Consider the following 19,849-nt stretch of genomic DNA (forward strand, 5'->3'; position numbering starts at 1 on the left):
GCCAGTAGATACAGTGACCCACCTGACTGGTCAGTGGGTGGTTTGGTAATACTCAAAAATATTGTATACGTTCCCAAGTTTTCAAATTTTATTTGGTACCATCCAGATGGATTATATTATAGTTGCAAGATACATGATTTGTACAAGGATTGGATGACAGGTTCCAACACTATTCAGCCTTCTTTGTTCTGTGCCTATAAATTGGTACTGCCAACTTTTGTTTTAAACCAGTGATTCAGTCATGCCAACTCTTATGAGTTTTTATCAGGAAGTTCCAGATATTTTGTTTTCCTCCCATAGTGGGCAGGGAGGAACTTACTGTGTCTTCTATCCCCCTTTATCTGTTGTCCAACTTGCTCTCTGTCTTTGTCTTGGAATGAGATTACTTGGTTTTGTCCTGACCCTGGCTAGAAGGAAAACATGTGTATAGTTACAGTTTTGGAGATGATATTTTTTTGTCTTGTGAATCATCTCTTTGTTACGAGTTACGAGTTGTATTATTTTTTGATTTACATATATGATATATTATTTGTAAACATTTGAGTGTATTTGGGACCTGTGCTTGTGTCTGGATGAGACATTTAGGTAATCTCAAGTTAAGTACACTGATGGTGTGCTCTTGGAATCTACACCTGTTCCCTATTTGAACCAATTCCCCTTTGTCTTACTTTTTCTTTGGTGCTTTAATTGTAATTCTCGAACTTTTTACCATCCCATTTTCTTCCTTTTTACTGTCACTGATATAACCTTAATCTGTTGTAAGCGCCATAAAACCATTAAAAACAAAAACAAAATGATAATCGTTTTCATTCTCGGTTTCCCTAATTTCCAGCTATTTTTCTCGATTTTGACTGTATTTTCTTATTCCAGAAAAACAATCATCATCAACTACAACAACAGCAGCATCATAGCTATCATCATCATTTGTTACCTAAACCACCACCTACAACCATCATCATCATCATTTGTTACCTAAACCACCACCTACAACCATCATCATCATTTGTTACCTAAACCACCACCTACAACCATCATCATCATCATTTGTTACCTAAACCACCACCTACAACCATCATCATCATCATTTGTTACCTAAACCACCACCTACAACCATCATCATCATCATTTGTTACCTAAACCACCACCTACAACCATCATCATCATCATTTGTTACCTAAACCACCACCTACAACCATCATCATCATCATTTGTTACCTAAACCACCACCTACAACCATCATCATCATCATTTGTTACCTAAACCACCACCTACAACCATCATCATCATCATTTGTTACCTAAACCACCACCTACAACCATCATCACCATCATTTGTTACCTAAACCACCACCTACAACCATCATCATCATCATTTGTTACCTAAACCACCACCTACAACCATCATCATCATCATTTGTTACCTAAACCACCACCTACAACCATCATCATCATCATTTGTTACCTAAACCACCACCTACAACCATCATCATCATCATTTGTTACCTAAACCACCACCTACAACCATCATCACATCATTTGTTACCTAAACCACCACCTACAACCATCATCACATCATTTGTTACCTAAACCACCACCTACAACCATCATCACCATCATTTGTTACCTAAACCACCACCTACAACCATCATCATCATCATTTGTTACCTAAACCACCACCTACAACCATCATCATCATCATTTGTTACCTAAACCACCACCTACAACCATCATCATCATCATTTGTTACCTAAACCACCACCTACAACCATCATCATCATCATTTGTTACCTAAACCACCACCTACAACCATCATCATCATCATTTGTTACCTAAACCACCACCCACAACCATCATCATCATCATTGTTACCTAAACCACCACTACAACCATCATCATCATCATTTGTTACCTAAACCACCACCTACAACCATCATCACATCATTTGTTACCTAAACCACCACCTACAACCATCATCATCATCATTTGTTACCTAAACCACCACCTACAACCATCATCATCATTTTGTTACCTAAACCACCACCTACAACCATCATCATCATCATTTGTTACCTAAACCACCACCTACAACCATCATCATCATCATTTGTTACCTAAACCACCACCTACAACCATCATCACCATCATTTGTTACCTAAACCACCACCTACAACCATCATCATCATCATTTGTTACCTAAACCACCACCTACAACCATCATCATCATCATTTGTTACCTAAACCACCACCTACAACCATCATCATTTGTTACCTAAACCACCACCTACAACCATCATCATCATCATTTGTTACCTAAACCACCACCTACAACCATCATCATCATCATTTGTTACCTAAACCACCACCTACAACCATCATCATCATCATTTGTTACCTAAACCACCACCTACAACCATCATCATCATCATTTGTTACCTAAACCACCACCTACAACCATCATCATCATCATTTGTTACCTAAACCACCACCTACAACCATCATCACCATCAGTACCATCACATAAGTCCTGGATTTACCTTAATTTTCTCAGAATTTTATCTCTGAAAAGTTGCCAGGTCTGATGATAATTGGTCTTTTGTGTCATGTGGTTACAAAATGAGAATTTAAATGTCGTGTTTTCTTTTCCTTAAATCCAGGTCCACCCCAGATGCCCCCTACAGTCCACAGTCACAACCATAACCACCAAGGGCCTGCCAACTTCATCCCTTCAGGAGTTCAGGGCATGCCAGCTGGAATCCAACAAGTTCCAGGTGCACTCGTGTCAAGTAAGTATCTATATTAGCACTGCAAATGGTGGCTGTTCAACCGTAAGGGGACTGGAAGGGAGGCCTCTTTTTTAAAAAATATACAACTAATGATATTAGCTGTTTAATTCCATGTGTGTTTTGCATTTAGATTTTCTTTGGATTTTTCTTTTTGTTGAGGTCTCATCTTTAATTGCCATGCCACTGTGCACGTTAAACAGACAGTGGGCTAAAATTACGATCTGTTGACATTCTATGGACTTTCCTGCCAGTAACAAATTATAGGTCAAGGAAAAATGGAAAATTATAACTTCCATTCTCTAAGCCAATACGAATTACAAATTCATGACTACATATTTTTTCCAGTATTCTGATCAAGGCATTGCAGTGTTGTTATTTTTTACTTTTTATAATTAAAAAAAATGTCTTCTTGGGGGCTGATAGGGTTCTTGAATTCTCTTGATTCCTGCAACCAGTCTTTTTTGGCTGACAGAGCAATAGACAAAATGCTATGACTATTTTACAGTGATAGATTTTTAAAATTTGTTTTATAAGTAATAGTGAATGACGTCATATTGTCTTTTTCTTTTTCCATTTTTATTTTTCATTTATGATTAGGTGTTTTGACTCCATCAATGTTTTTTCCACAAGAAAGTTCTAGAAGGTGAATTTGTTATTTGGTTAAGCTTTCAACCAAGCGCGGGTCTGTCAACCAAGGGTTGCACTTCCCCCCCCTTTTTAAAAAAAATATTTTTCAGTCTTGCAAAATAAGATTTTCTGTTCCTCTTTTTTTTTTTTTTTTTGTGGAGGGGGGGGGGGGGGTGGTGGTGTGTGTGTGTTAAATGATGTTTCTATTGAATTACTACAACACCCATTTACTGAATGATTTTTCACCCGTTGTATTGTATTACGAAGCCAAATATTGTCAAATATTTTTGTTTTAATATGAATAAAAACAGGTTTGACATAGGTTTTTTTTCCAAATGATTAAGATTGGATTTCGATCAAACATGAATAAAGGAAGAGTTGGTTAAGTTCGGGTTCATCTCCTTTCTCTACATCTTTAAGTGTGTTTGTAATTAACATGATGAATGGTTTGCATGTAACCTGCATGATGGCATGAAATTCATTGGACCACTTTCATTTTCGGTAAATATCTTCACTTGGGTGTAAACGAATATTTTTATAACAGTTTTTTTTTAGTGTTCACATTCTGTATTTGGAAACAGACAAAATAGGTCTTTCATGGTGGGTTTTTTTTGTTTTTTTTGGTTGATTTGGCAAATCTTGGTTTTGTGTTGGGAAACTTTATTTTCTCTCTCCCTTTTTTTTTTTTTTTTTTTTTTTCTCTCTCTCCCAAGCCTTAATCTGTTTCTCCAAGTCTAAAGGGTTGGCAGGCCTGAGAGTGGTTTTGAAGGCTTGCTTCATTTATAAATATAACTGTTGTTTTGGAGGGACACTTTTTTTTAATTTTGAGAACAATTTATTTTTTCATGTTTGAAACATTTTTATTCAGCAAATGTTTCGTTTTGATTTTGCTTAGATGACTAAGCTGTTTGGTCTTCAAACCATTTGTTAAAATCATGGGTGGTACGTTTCTTTTTTGTTTTTGTTTGTCATGAATTCATAGTTTTCTGAATCCAGAAAATTTCTGTTAAATCATTTATTTATCTATTCATTAAATTTTTTGTTGCTATTGCTCTTATTGTTAGTTTTAAATTGAATTTGTTCTGAGCGATTTATATTAGCTGAGCTATGTCATAGCTCTAATATAGAAAAATTGGTATGTTTGTATTCTAGATTTTTTCTTTCCATCACTATTCCTGAATTTTTTTTTTAAAGACTTAAGATATATGTATGTGCGGCGATGTGGTCTTGTGGCATGACACTCACTTTCGGATAGGAAAGTCCTGGGTTCGAGCCTCGCGCTCGGCGCATAGTTGAGTCCTTGGAAAAGGCTCTTTACTCACATTCTCTCACCGTACTCAGGTGTAAAATGAGTTCCTGGCCGTTAACAGTGTTGTCTTTGTCCGAAAAATTGTATTATCGCCTAATAAGCGGCGTGTCCCGTCCTACATGTTAAATGTTGCTGTTGACTAGGGACCCCTTGTAAAGCGCTTTGAGCACATTTAGTGGATATGCGCTATATAAAGCTCAATTTTTAAAATTATTATTTATGTATTTATAATTTATAACTAAAAAGATATTTTCTCTTGTGATAAGGACTCCACTGGACAAAAACGCTCAAACTCCCTCTTGTTTATATCAAGTACATTAAAGTGAAGCTTGTCTTTTTACCAGATAATGATATTCAAAAATGTCATGTCAGAACATCTTTTTAGCCAAGAAGTGATTCCAATTCTGTCTATATAGCGTTAATATACTTTGTGGATATTTATTTTTTGTTAATTTAGTGTTCAATGTCTTCAAGAATACCCAATTTTTTTTATTTAAAAAAAAAAATCATCTCATTCCTGTTTATTTCTGAATCCACACAATTAAAATTTTTTTTTGAGTTTTGGTTGTCAGGCATGTGTTCAACTTATAGTAAATTCATACCACTCATAGAATACCTTTTTTCATCGCTGTTTTCTGTTTGTCTTTCAGTGCAGTCCCCCCTTCAGCCATACCAGCCTCAACCATAATGCTTGCTTGGCCTTAGGAATGAAAGATGGAAAGGTGCAGTATTATATTTCATCCATACAATCTCTTTCTACCTCTGGTGTCCACATTCGTCCCCTAGTCTTGCTATTACTGAGTTTGCGCGACAGGGCGCCAACGGGTCCCGTTAGAGATAGACGACGATTGGGACTGTTTGGAAGCTTTAACCCTTTGCCCACTAGTCATTATGACATCCGAAATGCTATCGCCTTATCCATCTACGCCAGAATAGAAATAGAGGGTGGAGCCTACCATGATATAACATTTTATGGATCCCTAATTTCATCATATCAGTTCTGTCCACTGACAGGTGGGTGGATATCGCTTTCAAGAACTTATGTCCTTATATGGAATCCTGAGTTTTTGACCAATCAACGGATTGCTCTTTTGATAGCTCGCTTGTCAACATGAGTCAGCTCAGCCCTTGATTTATGTAAAGGCATCACAGGCGGTATATGTTGTGTAACTTCAAAGACCACGGTTGACCGAAAGCGATGAATGGAAGCCCTACTGTGGCGTGGAGAACGAGGTCTTGTATGTATTGTTACGTCATATCTCAACGCTCGTGAATTCTTAGTACGGCTGGACTCACAATCAAAACTCGAAATCTGTGTTTTAAACTCTTGAATCAATCGAGTTACATCAGTGCGTTCGTCTCATTGAGAAATGAAAAACGATATATAAATCAAGAACATCGACCGGAAAATAAGGAAATTATCATAAAATTATAAAATTTGAGAAAGCTATTTTCAAAATCAAATATATTACAAAAAAGGTTATTTCTAGACCGATTTTTATGAGACAAAGACAATTTTTTCTCCACTTTTCAAGCTGATTCCAACAATGAGGTTTTCAAATTTATCGCGATAAGATTATTTGTCATTATTTTTTTTAATACCCAATTGACTGCTCAGGAAATGAATACGTAATCCTTGGCTGCTAGCGAGTAGGTGTTAAATTTTGCTTACCCTTTCCCACGCAGACGCACACACACACACACACACACACACAGACTGAACACACAATGTATGTCTTTCACTTCTGGCCAAAGTTGCCTTATTACAACTTAGACTCGAATGATAACAGCGAGTAGGGTGTCAGATTAAACTTCAGTCTTAAAGGTCTAATTCAATTCACACCGTAATAAATCATAATAATGATCATTCTTGATATATTAGAGCATTAAAATATTTAATTCACATTACTATAAATATATTTTAAATATATGTATTTTGTAATTATTTTAGCGACGATACGAACCCCTTTTAATCGTCGAGCCGAACGATAGGATGCTAGACGACGATAAGTCGGGTGTGTGTGTGTGTGTGTGTGTGTGTGTGTGTGTGTGTGTGTGTGTGTGTGCGTCTACGTGGGAAAGGGTAAGCAAAATTTAACACCTACTCGCTAGCCGCCAAGGATTACGTATTCATTTCCTGAGCAGTCAATTGGGTCTTAAAAAAAATAATGACAAATAATCTTATCGCGATAAATTTGAAAACCTCATTGTTGGAATCAGCTTGAAAAGTGGAGAAAAATTGTCTTTGTCTCATAAAAATCGGTCTAGAAATAGCCTTTTTTGTAATAGATTTGATTTTGAAAACAGCTTTCTCAAATTTTATAATTTTATGATAATTTCCTTGTTTTCCGGTCGATGTTCTTGATTTATATATCGTTTTTCATTTCTCAATGAGACGAACGCACTGATGTAACTCGATTGAGTCAAGAGTTTAAAACACAATTTCGTGTTTTGATTGTGAGTCCAGCCGTACTAAGAATTCACGAGCGTTGAGATATGACGTAACTATACATACAAGACCTCGTTCTCCACGCCACAGTAGGGCTTCCATTCATCGCTTTCGGTCAATCGTGGTCTTTGAAGTTACACAACATATACCGCCTGTGATGCCTGTTCATAAATCAATGGTTGAGCTGACTCATGTTGACAAGCGAGCTATCAAAAGAGCAATCGTTGATTGGTCAAAAACTCAGAATTTCATATAAGGACACAAGTTCTGGAAAGCGATATCCACCCACCTGTCAGTGGACAGAACTGATATGACGAAATTAGGGCTCCATAAAATGTTATATCATGGTAGGCTCCACCCTCTATTTCTATTCTGGCGTAGATGTAGAAGGCGATAGCATTTCGGATGTCATAATGACTAGTGGGCAAAGGGTTAAAGCTTCCAAACAATCCCAATCGTCGTCTATCTCTAATCGGCCCCGTTAGCGCCCTGATGCGCAATCTATTTCTTTTCTTTCCCTTAATTACTTTCTCATTTGGGGTCGTTTGATCTCAAAGTGTTTGGGGATGTCTACATAGGTCTTAATTTTCTGCTATATAGCGGAAATCCGCTTTTTCTCTGCTATGGCTTCACCTCTGCTCCTAGGACAAGGTCTAGAGAAAACTTTTGAGGAGCAGTTTCCACGGGGGGGGGGGGGGGTGCTCTTTGTGTCTTCAATTCCCTTTATCTAATTTCCTTCTCCAGGTTGCTTCATGTCTTTGTCGAAATGAGATTGTGTGGTTTTGTCCCGACACTGACTGGAGACTTTGGCTGAGAAGGAAGCAGTCAAATGTATAACAGTAGTTTTGGAAGATGATATTTTTTCCCAGGTTTTATAAAACTGACCAAATTTCATATTTTTACCATCCAGGTTTGGATTCCTCAACCGAAATTTGAGAGGAAAATACTGCGAATCTTGATATTGTTTAAAGAAATGATTATTTAACCAAATTAGACTTCAAGTCTCTTAGTGGGGTTTGTCTTACCTCCCATAGTGGGCAGGGAGACACTTTCTGTGTCTTCTATCCCCCATTATCTGTTATCCAACATGTTTTTTGTCTTTGCCTTGGAATGAGATTGCTTGGTTTTGTCCTGGCCTTGGTCGATACTCTGGCTGGGAGGGAAACAGTCACATGTATAGTTAGCATTTTGGAAGATGATATTTTTTTGTCTTGTAAATCATTGTATTATATTTGTTTTACATATGTTATGATTTGTAAACAATTATGTTCCCCTTAGTGGGAATCTGCTGCTGTGTCAGGGTGAGACGTTAAGATCTCAAACTAAATACACTGATAGTGTGCTGTTGGAATCTACATCTGTTCCCTATTTGAACCAATTCCCTCAGGTCTTTGGAATCTACATCTGTTCCCTATTTGAACCAATTCCCTCAGGTCTTACTTTTTCTTGGGTGCTTTAATTGTAATTCTAGAACTCTTTACTATCCATTTTCTTCCTTTTTACTGGCGCTAATATGACTAACATGTTGCAAGCGCCATGAAACCTTTTAATACAATAAAAAATCAAGTAATTTTAAAGGACATACGAGATATACAGAATAAAATGAAAATGTTCTTGAAATTCTTATTTTATTAAATGATTGACCTTTTGTCTTTGTCTTTTATCTCATTCACAGATGACAGTATTATGTGTGAATCAAGCTTCTTATTTGAATGATGTATGAATGCAATTTTATTTTCATTGGGGGGGGGGGGGGGGGGGTTCTGTTTGCAAGCTTATCCTGAAAAGAGGATGTATGATCAAAAGTAAGAAAGAGGGAATCTGTGCTGTAGGGAATTCATTCAATAGAATCAATGGTCGTGTGTTGAACCTTGATTGTTTACAATGGGCTGCTCCAAACTGATCAGTAAAGAATATTGACTTGGAACTAGCTTTGGGCACGTAGAATATTCAGCTGAAAATCAAAGATTTCCTATGCTTTAAGTGGTTGATTTTGGATTGAATTTTATTTCGAGTTTGGATGCCTTTTTCACATATTTTTAACTGGTCGTAATTCTGTGTGTCAAGGTCCAATTGAATATTTCTGTCTTTCTTTCTTAATCCGAGTTGTTGCAGTCACCTTAAAAATCAGGACAAAATAAAGAACAAATTTTTTGCCTGTAGGTCCTGGGTGTATTTTTCTTTTAGAATTGAAAGAAAAAAAATAATTAAAGATCAGCCTCTCAAAGTGAAATTGCCCCAAGTGGCACACACACTAATTCTCACACTAGTAAATTAATTTTTAAAAATTCATTGTCCTCTATGGTCAAAGTTTGTTGAATCAGTAGGTGCTGTTGAGTTCTCAGACCAAGATGCCCCGGTATTCTATGTACTAGTTTGGATAGTTGAAAATTGGCTAAAAGTAAGAATCCTGTTGATGTGTTAGGGGGTACTTTGTCAAATTTGAATCAGAAAGAATGACAATCAAAGAGCAAGGTCTTTAACTCGCGTACACACTTAAAACAAATTTATATTCATCATTCATTGGGGTTGTATGGGCTGCTATGAGTGCTTTCAGTTTGTACAGATTAAATTATTTATTGAGAAATTGACTTGTGTGGAAAGACTGACCTATACATTAAATCGTCTATGCACAAGTTGAAATGATATGGGAATACATATACACTATTGTGATTACTTTGTCATGTTGATGGCTTCAATCGCAAACCGTTTACTCTGAGATTATAAACACTACCAATGCTATAATGGTCCGGTATATATGTATATGAATGGTCTTGTCAAATGTCAAAATAAATCATTTTCATCGAATAGTCTTACTCATTATTTGTAGACATTTTGCATCATTGGTTAAAGAGTTATCCTGGCCTGAAATTAGAAAGGCGCATATTCTTAGTGTCAAGCGGTTTGCGACAGAAGCCATTGATATTTTGATAAATTTATCCTGATGTCTAATTGTGTGACTATTTGAATATTCTAGTCTCTCATGGCCATGTGTAAAAGTAAGAATGTTTTTTGAATGTCCAGTTTATATGAGATTCCAAGGGCCTTTCATCGTATACAAGGGCAGTGTACTCAACCCGGTTTAATTAAAAGCTAAATTTTCCACTATAAGGCTCGTTATAACTGGGAAAGTTTTCAAAGGTATAGAAATGCTGGGTCACCGGACCCTAACATTCATGTGAATGAAATTGATAAAATTGTTTTATTTAAATTCGTAACTGTCAGGCTGTGGAAAGAAATGGAAGGGGTTAGAATTGATCATCTTTGTCACGACTCTCCATTACTTTGTTTTCCAACAATTTGGAAATCTGGAACTTCAAGCTCTATCAAAGGCTTGTTTTGGTTTTATCATTTTGTAGTCTGAGTTACAAATTCAGTGTCAAATCTCATGATAAACATTTTGGGTCCTTTTAAAAAATAATTTTGCACATGGTTTAATTGGTTTTCTTTGTTTTTACTGCCACATAAATTTCCTTATTGGAAGTTTTCAATGACATGAACCAGTAGGTTGTGACTTTGATAGTTTGCCATTTAGCATTTAATATATTATATGAACTCTATGAGACAATGTCACATGAATTTCATAAAACGACTTCCTGAAATCAATTGTCGGGGAAATTGTGATGTGGTCAGACGTTGAACCAACTATCAAAAGTTTCCTTTAGTATTTCTCCTAGTACTGCTACAATGATATTATTAAAGGATAGGTAGAAAGTACTCTGTAAGGAATGAAATTCACGATATGCAAATAATGCTCACTCTGCACATTTCAGTAGACTTTTCTTTGAACTCAACTCTCCTGCAATATATGCAACATTTCAATAGTGTTCTCGTTATTATATATATTAAAACATTCTGTCATAATTTATTTATTATTGATTTTTAACAAATTATAAATACACTTGATAATCCTATCATTTTCTGTGGCAAAGATAATGATCCAGTATGTCTCCTTCCCTTTTGTTTACATGTAAGAAAATGGTGGAAGTTTTACAGGGCAATCTGGTACAATTAAGCCAGCAGGAAATGTCCATCAACTAGGTACAGAAAACCAAAAATCATCCATGACATTGTCAACTCAATAACTTTGTGTTCAATTCGTGTTTGTTTTTTAAAAAAATGTTTTATTTTTTATTCATTTTGTTTTGCTTTATTTCATTTTCTCTTTTGCTTGATTTGATTCATCTTTTCCCACTCTTAATAATGATCAGTAGAGAATTAAACACGATCTGAAATCCGCTGACCTGAAGAATATGAAAATTTTTGTAAAGAGTGAAAGTACCACAATCTCCTGTAGAAAATCTTCGAGAGGGGAAAAAAAAGCTAAACGGTTGTAGCTAAGCAAGCTTTGTAAATTTTGTAAAATTCTTTTCTTTTTTTCTTCTTATTTTGTCAGTAAGTGCCTCTATTCCATTTGTATGATGTAAATCATTATTGTTACTGTGCTTCAAAATTGATAATGTGTTCTTTTTAATGAAAATATGATGGAAAAATGTGATTGGCTTCTTGGGAGAGAAAAGGGATGTGTGTTTTTTTGGCTTGGTATTTGTTGTCTGACGATAATTTGAATATAGAGGGTGAATAAGAGCTGAAACAGAACGTGAATGAGAACCGAAGTATCTTGCAATATAATTTGTTGATGAATGAGTCTGTGCTTTATTTTCTGACTAGAACTTGATAATGACATCATTTCACACTTAATGATGTCAACAACCAACATTCAGGTTTGGAATTTTTGTCTGAACTGAGGAGGAAAATGTTTTTCCTTTTAATGAATTTACCTTAAAGTAGGTATAGTATAGGTGCTTGTCTGGCTCAGTTTGTTCATTACAAGTGTTGGTATTGAATTGAGATGTGTTGAAAGAGTCTCGCCAGAGAGATAAATTGACATGATTTGTTAGGCAAGGTGTAGTGTGATTTTGTTTTTTTCCCCTTCTTAGTATGTTTGCAGATAGAGAATAACTTTTTTGTTGTTCTCTGACAAATTGTCTTAATTTTTTAATTCTCCACCCCCCTGTCAAAGTTGATTATGGTGTATATATGAATTGCATTGCCATTGTCAAAGAGAATAAATGTATGAATGAAGTGATCGTTAGAATTCAAGTGTACATCAGATTGTTATTCTCGTACTCTGTGGGAAAATTATGCTAAAATCCTATGACTGAACATGTCATGGGGACCACTAGTGAAAATAATAGTCATCTTGTTTTTGTAATTTGTATTATTATTATTATTAATATTATTATTATTATTATTATTATTATTATTATTATTATTATTATTTCAGATTAACTGCAAGGAATTTGTATTGCTCTTCTGGTCTTTATAGAACTATTTCCCTTTATTCTTTATTCTTGTATGCTTGCCAGCTTGACTCTTCTACCGTCCTTTAAAGGTTTTGAAAAAAAAAGAATATATTGGTAACAGCTTGAAAACTAAAGACAATTTGATACATTCATGCAGGATTTCACATATATTATTGTAGTTTTTTGTTTTTTTTTTAAATATTTATATAGGATTGCTAAACAAAATAACAGTGAAATCTTGTATCTATCACAATAAAAGTTTCAGAAATAGAGATTAGATAATAATTCGTAGAAATTTTTACTTAATAATGAAAAAATATGTACTACACCTTAATATTGAAAACAGTGCTATAGGGTACATGGTGTATTCAACAACATCCGCATTAGTATTTTACTTATCACTTATTTTTGGAATCCTGCTCAAACTAAACTTTCTGCTATGTCAACTCAAGCTATCTTTACCAGTGCATGAAGAAGTGCATTTTAGTATCCCATCCAGGTTTTGTTTTGGTCTTTGGCGTTTGTCAAAGAATTGCAGTTATTTTATTCATTACTATCCGTGTGTCCAATGGAATTACCTTTAAGGCAATGTTACTTTAAGTAAGCTTTCAAATAGATTACTTTAAAGATAGAGTAAGACTGCGTATATTGAAAATGGCATATATTTTTCCTTCAGTTTTGAAAAGACTGTGCTGTTAGTTGTTTTAGAAAAATGGTCATTTATCAGATTTTCGTGGTATGAATGAATGAACGAACGATTGTGAATTTCCAAACGCCTGGCGTGCGTTTTCATCCTGTGAATGGTTTGCTGGTTTACTTAACCACCACCACCACCATCACTATACCTGGCTCCAAAGGACAGAATGTTCAAACTGTTGGAGATCCCTCATCATCCATTCCAACAAATCTCATCTCCACCGTTGTTGTCGTCCTTTTCATTTTATGCCATCATCATATCATCTTCATCATCAATTCATCCCTTTCATCACCTCATTATTATTTGACTTACGGTAGTTAGAAGAGCGAGAGAGAGAGAGAGATAAAAAGCAAAACAAAAAGTTTTTTTTTTTTTAAGGCAAAAATTGAACCAAAGATAGGAAGCTTATTTTGACTTTAATGTTTGGTAGACATTCTTTTGGATTGAAAGAGTAGAAGGGGGGGGGGGGGGGGGGTGTTGATATTCTTTCCGGCTTAGATTTATATTTGATTTACACAAGACGAAATTTTTTTTAAACGGCTTCCTTGACCCTTTTCCAGATTTAGAAATAAAAAGAAAATAATGTACATCATATACGTCTTTTCGTCATTTTTTGAAAAATTACTTCCATCAATCTTCTACTGACTTTTGACCTCCCAGGGTACTGGGTGGGGTTCCTGGCCTCCCGTAGTGGGCAGGGTAGCACTTAACTGTGTCTTCTATCCCCATATATCTTGTCCAATTTGTTTTCTGTCTTTATCTTCGAATGAGGTTACTGAGTTTTGCCTTGACCCTGGCGATAGTGCTTGGCTGGGAAGTGGTCAAATCCATAGTTCTGGGTGGGGTTCCTGACCTCCCATAGTGGGCAGGGGGGTAGGCCCCTTATATCTGTTTTTTTTTTTCCAACATGCTTTCCGTCTTTGTCTTGGAATGAGATTATTTGGTTTTGTCCTGGCCCTGGCCGGAGTCCTAGCTGGGAGGGAAACGATCAAATGCATAGTTTATTGTTTTGGGAGATATTTTTTCCCTTGTAAATCATCTCGTGTATTATTATTATATTTGATATTTTGAATTTATAATGTAAGCATTTGAGTATTCCTCTTTGTTGGATTTTGTGCTTTTGTCCGGATGAGACTTATAGGTGGTCTCAAACTAAGTACTTTGATGGTGTGCTCTTGGAATCTACACCTGATCCCTATTTGTTCCCAGTTCGCCTGTCTTACTTTTTCTTGGGTGCTTTATTTGTAATTTTAGAACTTTTTACTACCCCATTTTCTTCCTTTTTACTGACGCTGATATAACCTAAATGTGTTGCAAGCGCCGTAAAACCCTTAAAATCAACAAACAAAACAAATGCATAGTTATTATTTTGGGAGATATTTTTTCCTTGTAAATCATCTTTCTGTCATGTATTGCTATAGGTTATTTTGTATGTATTATGTAAACATTTGAGTGCTGTGTGGGGTTCCCTACCTCCACAGTGGGCAGGGAGGTCTTCTATCCCCTTATATCTGTTTTCCAACATGCTTTTCTGTCTTTGTCTTGGTATGAGATTGCTTGGTTTTGTCCCGACCTTGGCTGGGAGGGAAACAGTCAAATGCATAGTTATTGTTTTGGAAGATGATATTTTCTTCCTTGTAAATCATCTCTCTGTTATGTATTATTAAATTTGTTATTTTTAATGTATAATGAAATGTAAGCATTTGAGCCTATTCCTCTTCGTTGGATCTTGTGCTTGTGTCTGGTTGAGACTTATAGGTGATATCAGACTAAGTACATTGATGGTGTGCTCTTGGAATCTACATCTGATCCCTATTTGTTCCCAGTTCCCCTATGTCTTACTTTTTCTTGGGTGCCTTAATTGTAATTCTATAACTTTTTACTATCCCATTTTCTTTCTTTTTACTGGCGCTGATATAACCTAAATGTGTTGCAAGCGCCGTAAAACCCTTAAAAAACAAAAACAAAACATTTGAGTGTATATCTCTTAGAGGGGACTTGTGCTGGTGTCTAGGCGAGACTTTGAAGTGATATCAAACAGTACATTGATCTTGTACTTTTGGAATCTACATCTGCTGTTCCCTATTTGAACCAATTCCCCTTTGTCTTACTTTTTCCTCGAGTAATTCTAGAATCTTTTTACTATCAAATTTTCTTCCTTTTTACTGGCGCTGGTATGACCCAAATGTGCTGCAAGCGCCGTAAAACCCTTAAACTTAAAAACAAACAAAACCTCCCAGGGTAAATATTGGGAGTGTATCCTTCATAGGTATTCACATGGTAAGGGGGGGGGGGGTCTTTTGATCTCCCATGGTGGGCTGGAGGTCACTTGCTGCGTCTTTTTATCCTATTTTGTTTTTCTGCGTTGCTTTCTATTTTTGTCTTGGAATGGGGTCTCTTGCCACTGGCAATGCCACTCATTGGCTGAGAGGGAAAGAGTCAAATGTGTGTTAGTTTGTTTTGGGAGATATTTTTTCCCTTGTAAATCATCTCTCGTGTTTGGTCTTTTTAAAAAAATTTTTGGGGGGTTTCCTTTATATATTAATGGTTTGTAAACATTTAAGTGAATTGCACTTTTTTGGGGACATGCGCTTATGTCTGGACGACTTTTCAGGTACTGGGTTGGGTTCCTGACCTCTCAATGAGAGCCTCATTCATAGTGGTGGGCAGGGAGGCACTGTCTTTTATCCCCCTGTATCCATTTTCCAACAGGCTTTCTGAAGAATCTGGCTGCACAAAATTATGAAAGCAAAAAATGATGAGGCTTCATCTACTACTACAATAACGGCAACAACAAAAACTATTACTACTACAGTAGTAACTACTACTACAACCGCTAATCTCGGCTATGTGGTCTTGTGGTATGACTCTCACTTTCGGATCGGAAGGTCCTGGGTTCGAGCCTCGCTCGTCGCATAGTTGAGTCCTTGGAAAAGACTCTTTACTCACATTCACCATACTCATATGTAAAATGAGTACCTGGCCGTCAACAGCGTTGTCTCTCCGAATAAAAATTGTACTATCGCCTAACAGGCGTCATGTCTCGTTCTACTTGTTACATGTTGCTGTTGGTCAGGTACCCTTTGTAAAGCGCTTTGAGCACATTTAGTGGATATTGCTCTATATAAAAGCTCTAGTTTTAATCTACTACTACGCTACAACTACTATAGTAGTACTGTTAGTTGTTTTTTTCGGACGAGAAAATGCTGTTCACGGCCAGGTACTCTTTTAACACCTGAGTACGGTGAGAGAATTTTAGTAGAGAGAGAGAACGATTTAGCTATCGACCTATTTATCTAAATACCCTACATTGTTGTTTTCTCAGAATTTCGTTGTTATAATTTTGTGTTACTATGGATCGAGCGAGGCTCGAACCCAGGAGCTTCCGACCGCCGACCCGAAAGCGAATGTTATACAAGGCCACATAGCACATATATTATTATTTGGAGGGGAGGGGGTACTTTTCTTTATGCTTTTATAAGGCTGGTTTATCTTTGGGCCAAAGGAGACAGTTTGCCTGCGTTTGCAATGGAATACAAATATGGACTTGGATTTAACAGTTGTAATAAAACAATATTCCGCCGTGGTTTTAGAGTATTTCCATTATAAAAATGAGCCCACAACGATTTGGGTTGTCAGACCTGCTATGAAGTGCACGTCGATCAAGGGTTTCGAGGATTTTTGTACATGACGTCATTAATTTTTGTTTTCTTGACAGTGGACACCAAAATCATGAATCGACACACTCTTCTTCCGTGTCAACACACATCAATTGGTAATAAAATATCACCATAAAACATGATTCATGGGTAAGTGATAGAGAAGCGTCTTCAAAGGTCTTAAGTTATTTGTATAGAGATTCAGTTGTCAAATCTTTTGTTTTTTTACATTATTAGTTTGTTATAGGAAGAACCCACCTCATTCCTCACTACATGTAATATAATTCAGTTCAGTGGTCTCATTGTCGACTGACTGATCATTGGGAAGCAAGCAATGGTGGAAGATAACCTCTAACTCTTTGTCGGCTAATATAAGAAGTATATTGAGGAGTCTATCGAATTAAAAAGCGTACTCTGAAAATGTCGAGACCTAAGCCTCAAAAAGACGTTCCCACTGATTCCCACATTCATGTGACATATTTTCTCAGCCCACGGCTGCGTCAGTTTATTTTATCTGTATTTTAACTCGCTCAATCCTAGAGATTTTGCTAACTTTTCAAAATTGGAAAAAAATGTATTAAAAATGAACATATACATAGATGGTTTTATTCAACTACCATTAACATGCAAAACCTAAAAACATTAGCTTTGATACCGTGCCTATACTATGTCTCAGAATAATGTAATAAATAGGCATAGAGTAAAAGTAACCAGGGTAAACTTCGAATATATAAATAATCGGTGTGAGGGTTGAGTGAGTAAAAGACCAAACTAAGTTCTCAAATAAATCCTTGTAATTGTGATTTTCTTGAATTGAAACGTGACGCCGGTTTGACTTTGAGGGTGCACCTATCAAGTAAACATCTTTTTTTTTTTTCAGGACTATGTCAGATAATGTTAACTGTGCTCAAGTGGTATGACAGTCGCCTTCGAATTGGAAAGTCCAGGGTTTGATTCCCGCTCTTAGCCGCTCATACTTGAGTCATTGAAAAGGGTGCTTTACTCACATTCTCTCACGATACTCGGGTGTAAAATTAAAATAAGCACATTGCCGTTGACAGTGAGGTCTTTGTCGGAAAAATAAAGTAATATCGCCTAACAGTTTGTCTAAACGTAAAGCGCCCTGAGCACGTTTAGTGGATATTGCCCTTTTTGAATGCTTAATTTTATTATTTAAAAAAAAAAGTATATACAAGCTTTATTTTCATTGAAAAATCCATTCAGTAATGGAGAAAGTTCAAGATAATTTATAATTTGAAATTTTATACAGACCCCGGCATTACATTACTCAGGATTTCGCTTATGGGCAACCTGTCTGCTGGTATTAAGCTTTTGGGCAATATTGGGACCTTTTATAAAGATGCTCTTTAGACCACATGGAATTACCATCTTTTTTGTTCTTTTCTTAGTCTCAGCAGACATTTGAAGAAGAAGAGGAAGGAGAAGTAGTAGTAAGTAGTAGGTTTGTCTTAGGTAAGTCTTAGGTTTGACACCCAAATGATTTTTCTCCTACTTTTCCTCCTGCTGCGTCCTGCAACCCATTTTCAAATTTTTATCACTGGTTACATGGAAGTTAAAACATTTAATAAGGCTGATTTATTTCTCGACAAAGGCTATGACGAGTATTTTTATATATTATATGACTTTTATCTAATCCAGATTGTTATCATCTTGAAGTGATGGAAAAATTCCCAATCCAAAGCAACATATTCTAGCAGCACTACATGTACTAACGCTTCATCCTCACCCTCCTCCTCCTCCTTCTCCTCATCATCATAATCATCATCATCATCATCATCATCATCATGACGATGTCGCTATGGTGCAGAGATATGGCCTTGGATTGCCTCACAACCAACGTTCGATCCGACGATAAACACTTTAGGCTGTATACATTTTCCGTGATCTATCGGAGATGAACTTTACATTTGGGGGTGCAACTTATGTAAGGCAGCGCTGTCTTTATCTGTAAATAGAAAAAATACTCTAACAGGCTGTATGTCTCGTCTTACTCTGTTCCATCATCAGGCGTTTTACGTGGATAAGTTCTTTATAAATGCAATCATCATCATCATCATCGTCATCATCATTATCATCCTTCTTATCATTTTTATCATTATTATCAGTCGTGCACGGCTATTTGATTATCCAACTATATTCAATTTTGAACGGATTGATATTCTTTTGTTTCGTTTAACTGTGAACTTATCGAGACCGAATTTACATCCTGCATTCACTCACTCACTCCTCTCCGGGCCTGCTGGTACTTGAAGCGATGCAAGAAATCTCCACCTGCTGGTCCTGTCAGCTGCTAATCTTGGGACCACCTCGAGGGACATACGTATCTCTTTGCCCAAGGTAACTCTCCTAATTACGTCTCCAGGTCTTCTTTCGGCGACCTCGCTTCCTCTTTCCTTGGGTTGTCCACCGCAAAGCCTTTCTTATTTCGGCAGGTTTGCGATAGATAAGCCCCATCCATTGCCACCTTCTCCTTTTAATGAGACTCTCCAGAGACTCCACCTCAACTCTAGCTCTCAGATCCTCATCTGAGATTGTATTCGACCAGAAGATCTTGAGGATTTGTCGCAAACACTCGTCTTGGAATACTTCAGGTCTCTGGATGATACTTTCTGTGATCTTCCAACACTCTGATCCGTAGAGCAAAATGCTCAAGGAATTGCTCTGAAACATTCTGGGTTTGATGCTGGAATACAATCCCGCTGCCTCAAACATTATTCTCTAATAATAAATCCTGATTGCATTGACAGGTATGTAGGAAGCCGGCGATGTAACAGAAAAAGAGTCTTCCAGATAATATGTTTACATGGTTACTGTCCTGGCTTCCGGTTGTAAATTTCTCCACGTTTATCCTTATCAATACCGTGTAAGTACATTGACTTTGTTTATCTATCTATCTATCTATCTATCTATCTATCTATCTATCTATCTATCTATCTATCTATCTATCTATCTATCTATCTATCTATCTGTCTGTCTGTCTGTCTGTCTAACTATTCATT

General features: G+C 36.4%; 3 protein-coding genes across 8 annotated transcripts in view; 2 read left to right on the plus strand and 1 right to left on the minus strand.

Moving 5' to 3' along the window:
• Positions 1-10,922, plus strand: part of LOC144967604 (uncharacterized) — a 33,978-nt gene extending 23,056 nt beyond the window's left edge. For 3 of the 6 annotated variants that reach the window (XM_078905097.1, XM_078905098.1, XM_078905099.1), the window contains exons 18-20: positions 2,654-2,782; positions 5,369-5,440; positions 8,843-10,922. In XM_078905097.1, the coding sequence (XP_078761223.1) occupies positions 2,654-2,782; positions 5,369-5,406 (167 nt within the window). In that variant the 3' untranslated portion in view covers positions 5,407-5,440; positions 8,843-10,922. Of the gene's footprint in view, positions 1-2,653; positions 2,783-3,379; positions 3,426-5,368; positions 5,441-8,842 lie in introns of all 6 variants that reach the window. The other 3 variants (XM_078905095.1, XM_078905096.1, XM_078905094.1) reach the window with 2 other exon arrangements.
• A 5,992-nt stretch (positions 10,923-16,914) lies between these two features.
• Positions 16,915-19,849, plus strand: part of LOC144967605 (uncharacterized) — a 13,283-nt gene continuing 10,348 nt past the window's right edge. The window contains exons 1-2 of the mRNA XM_078905100.1: positions 16,915-16,979; positions 19,598-19,713. Of these exons, the coding sequence (XP_078761226.1) occupies positions 19,646-19,713 (68 nt within the window). The 5' untranslated portion in view covers positions 16,915-16,979; positions 19,598-19,645. The remainder of the gene's footprint in view (positions 16,980-19,597; positions 19,714-19,849) is intronic.
• Positions 19,197-19,562, minus strand: LOC144969209 (uncharacterized). The gene has a single exon (XM_078908322.1). The coding sequence runs from the start codon at positions 19,560-19,562 to the stop codon at positions 19,197-19,199; it is 366 nt and encodes a 121-aa protein (XP_078764448.1).

Source organism: Berghia stephanieae, chromosome 3, assembly GCF_034508935.2.
Source record: "Berghia stephanieae isolate SIO BIC M18660-M18661 chromosome 3, UCSD_Bste_1.3, whole genome shotgun sequence".
NCBI lineage: Eukaryota > Metazoa > Mollusca > Gastropoda > Nudibranchia > Aeolidiidae > Berghia > Berghia stephanieae.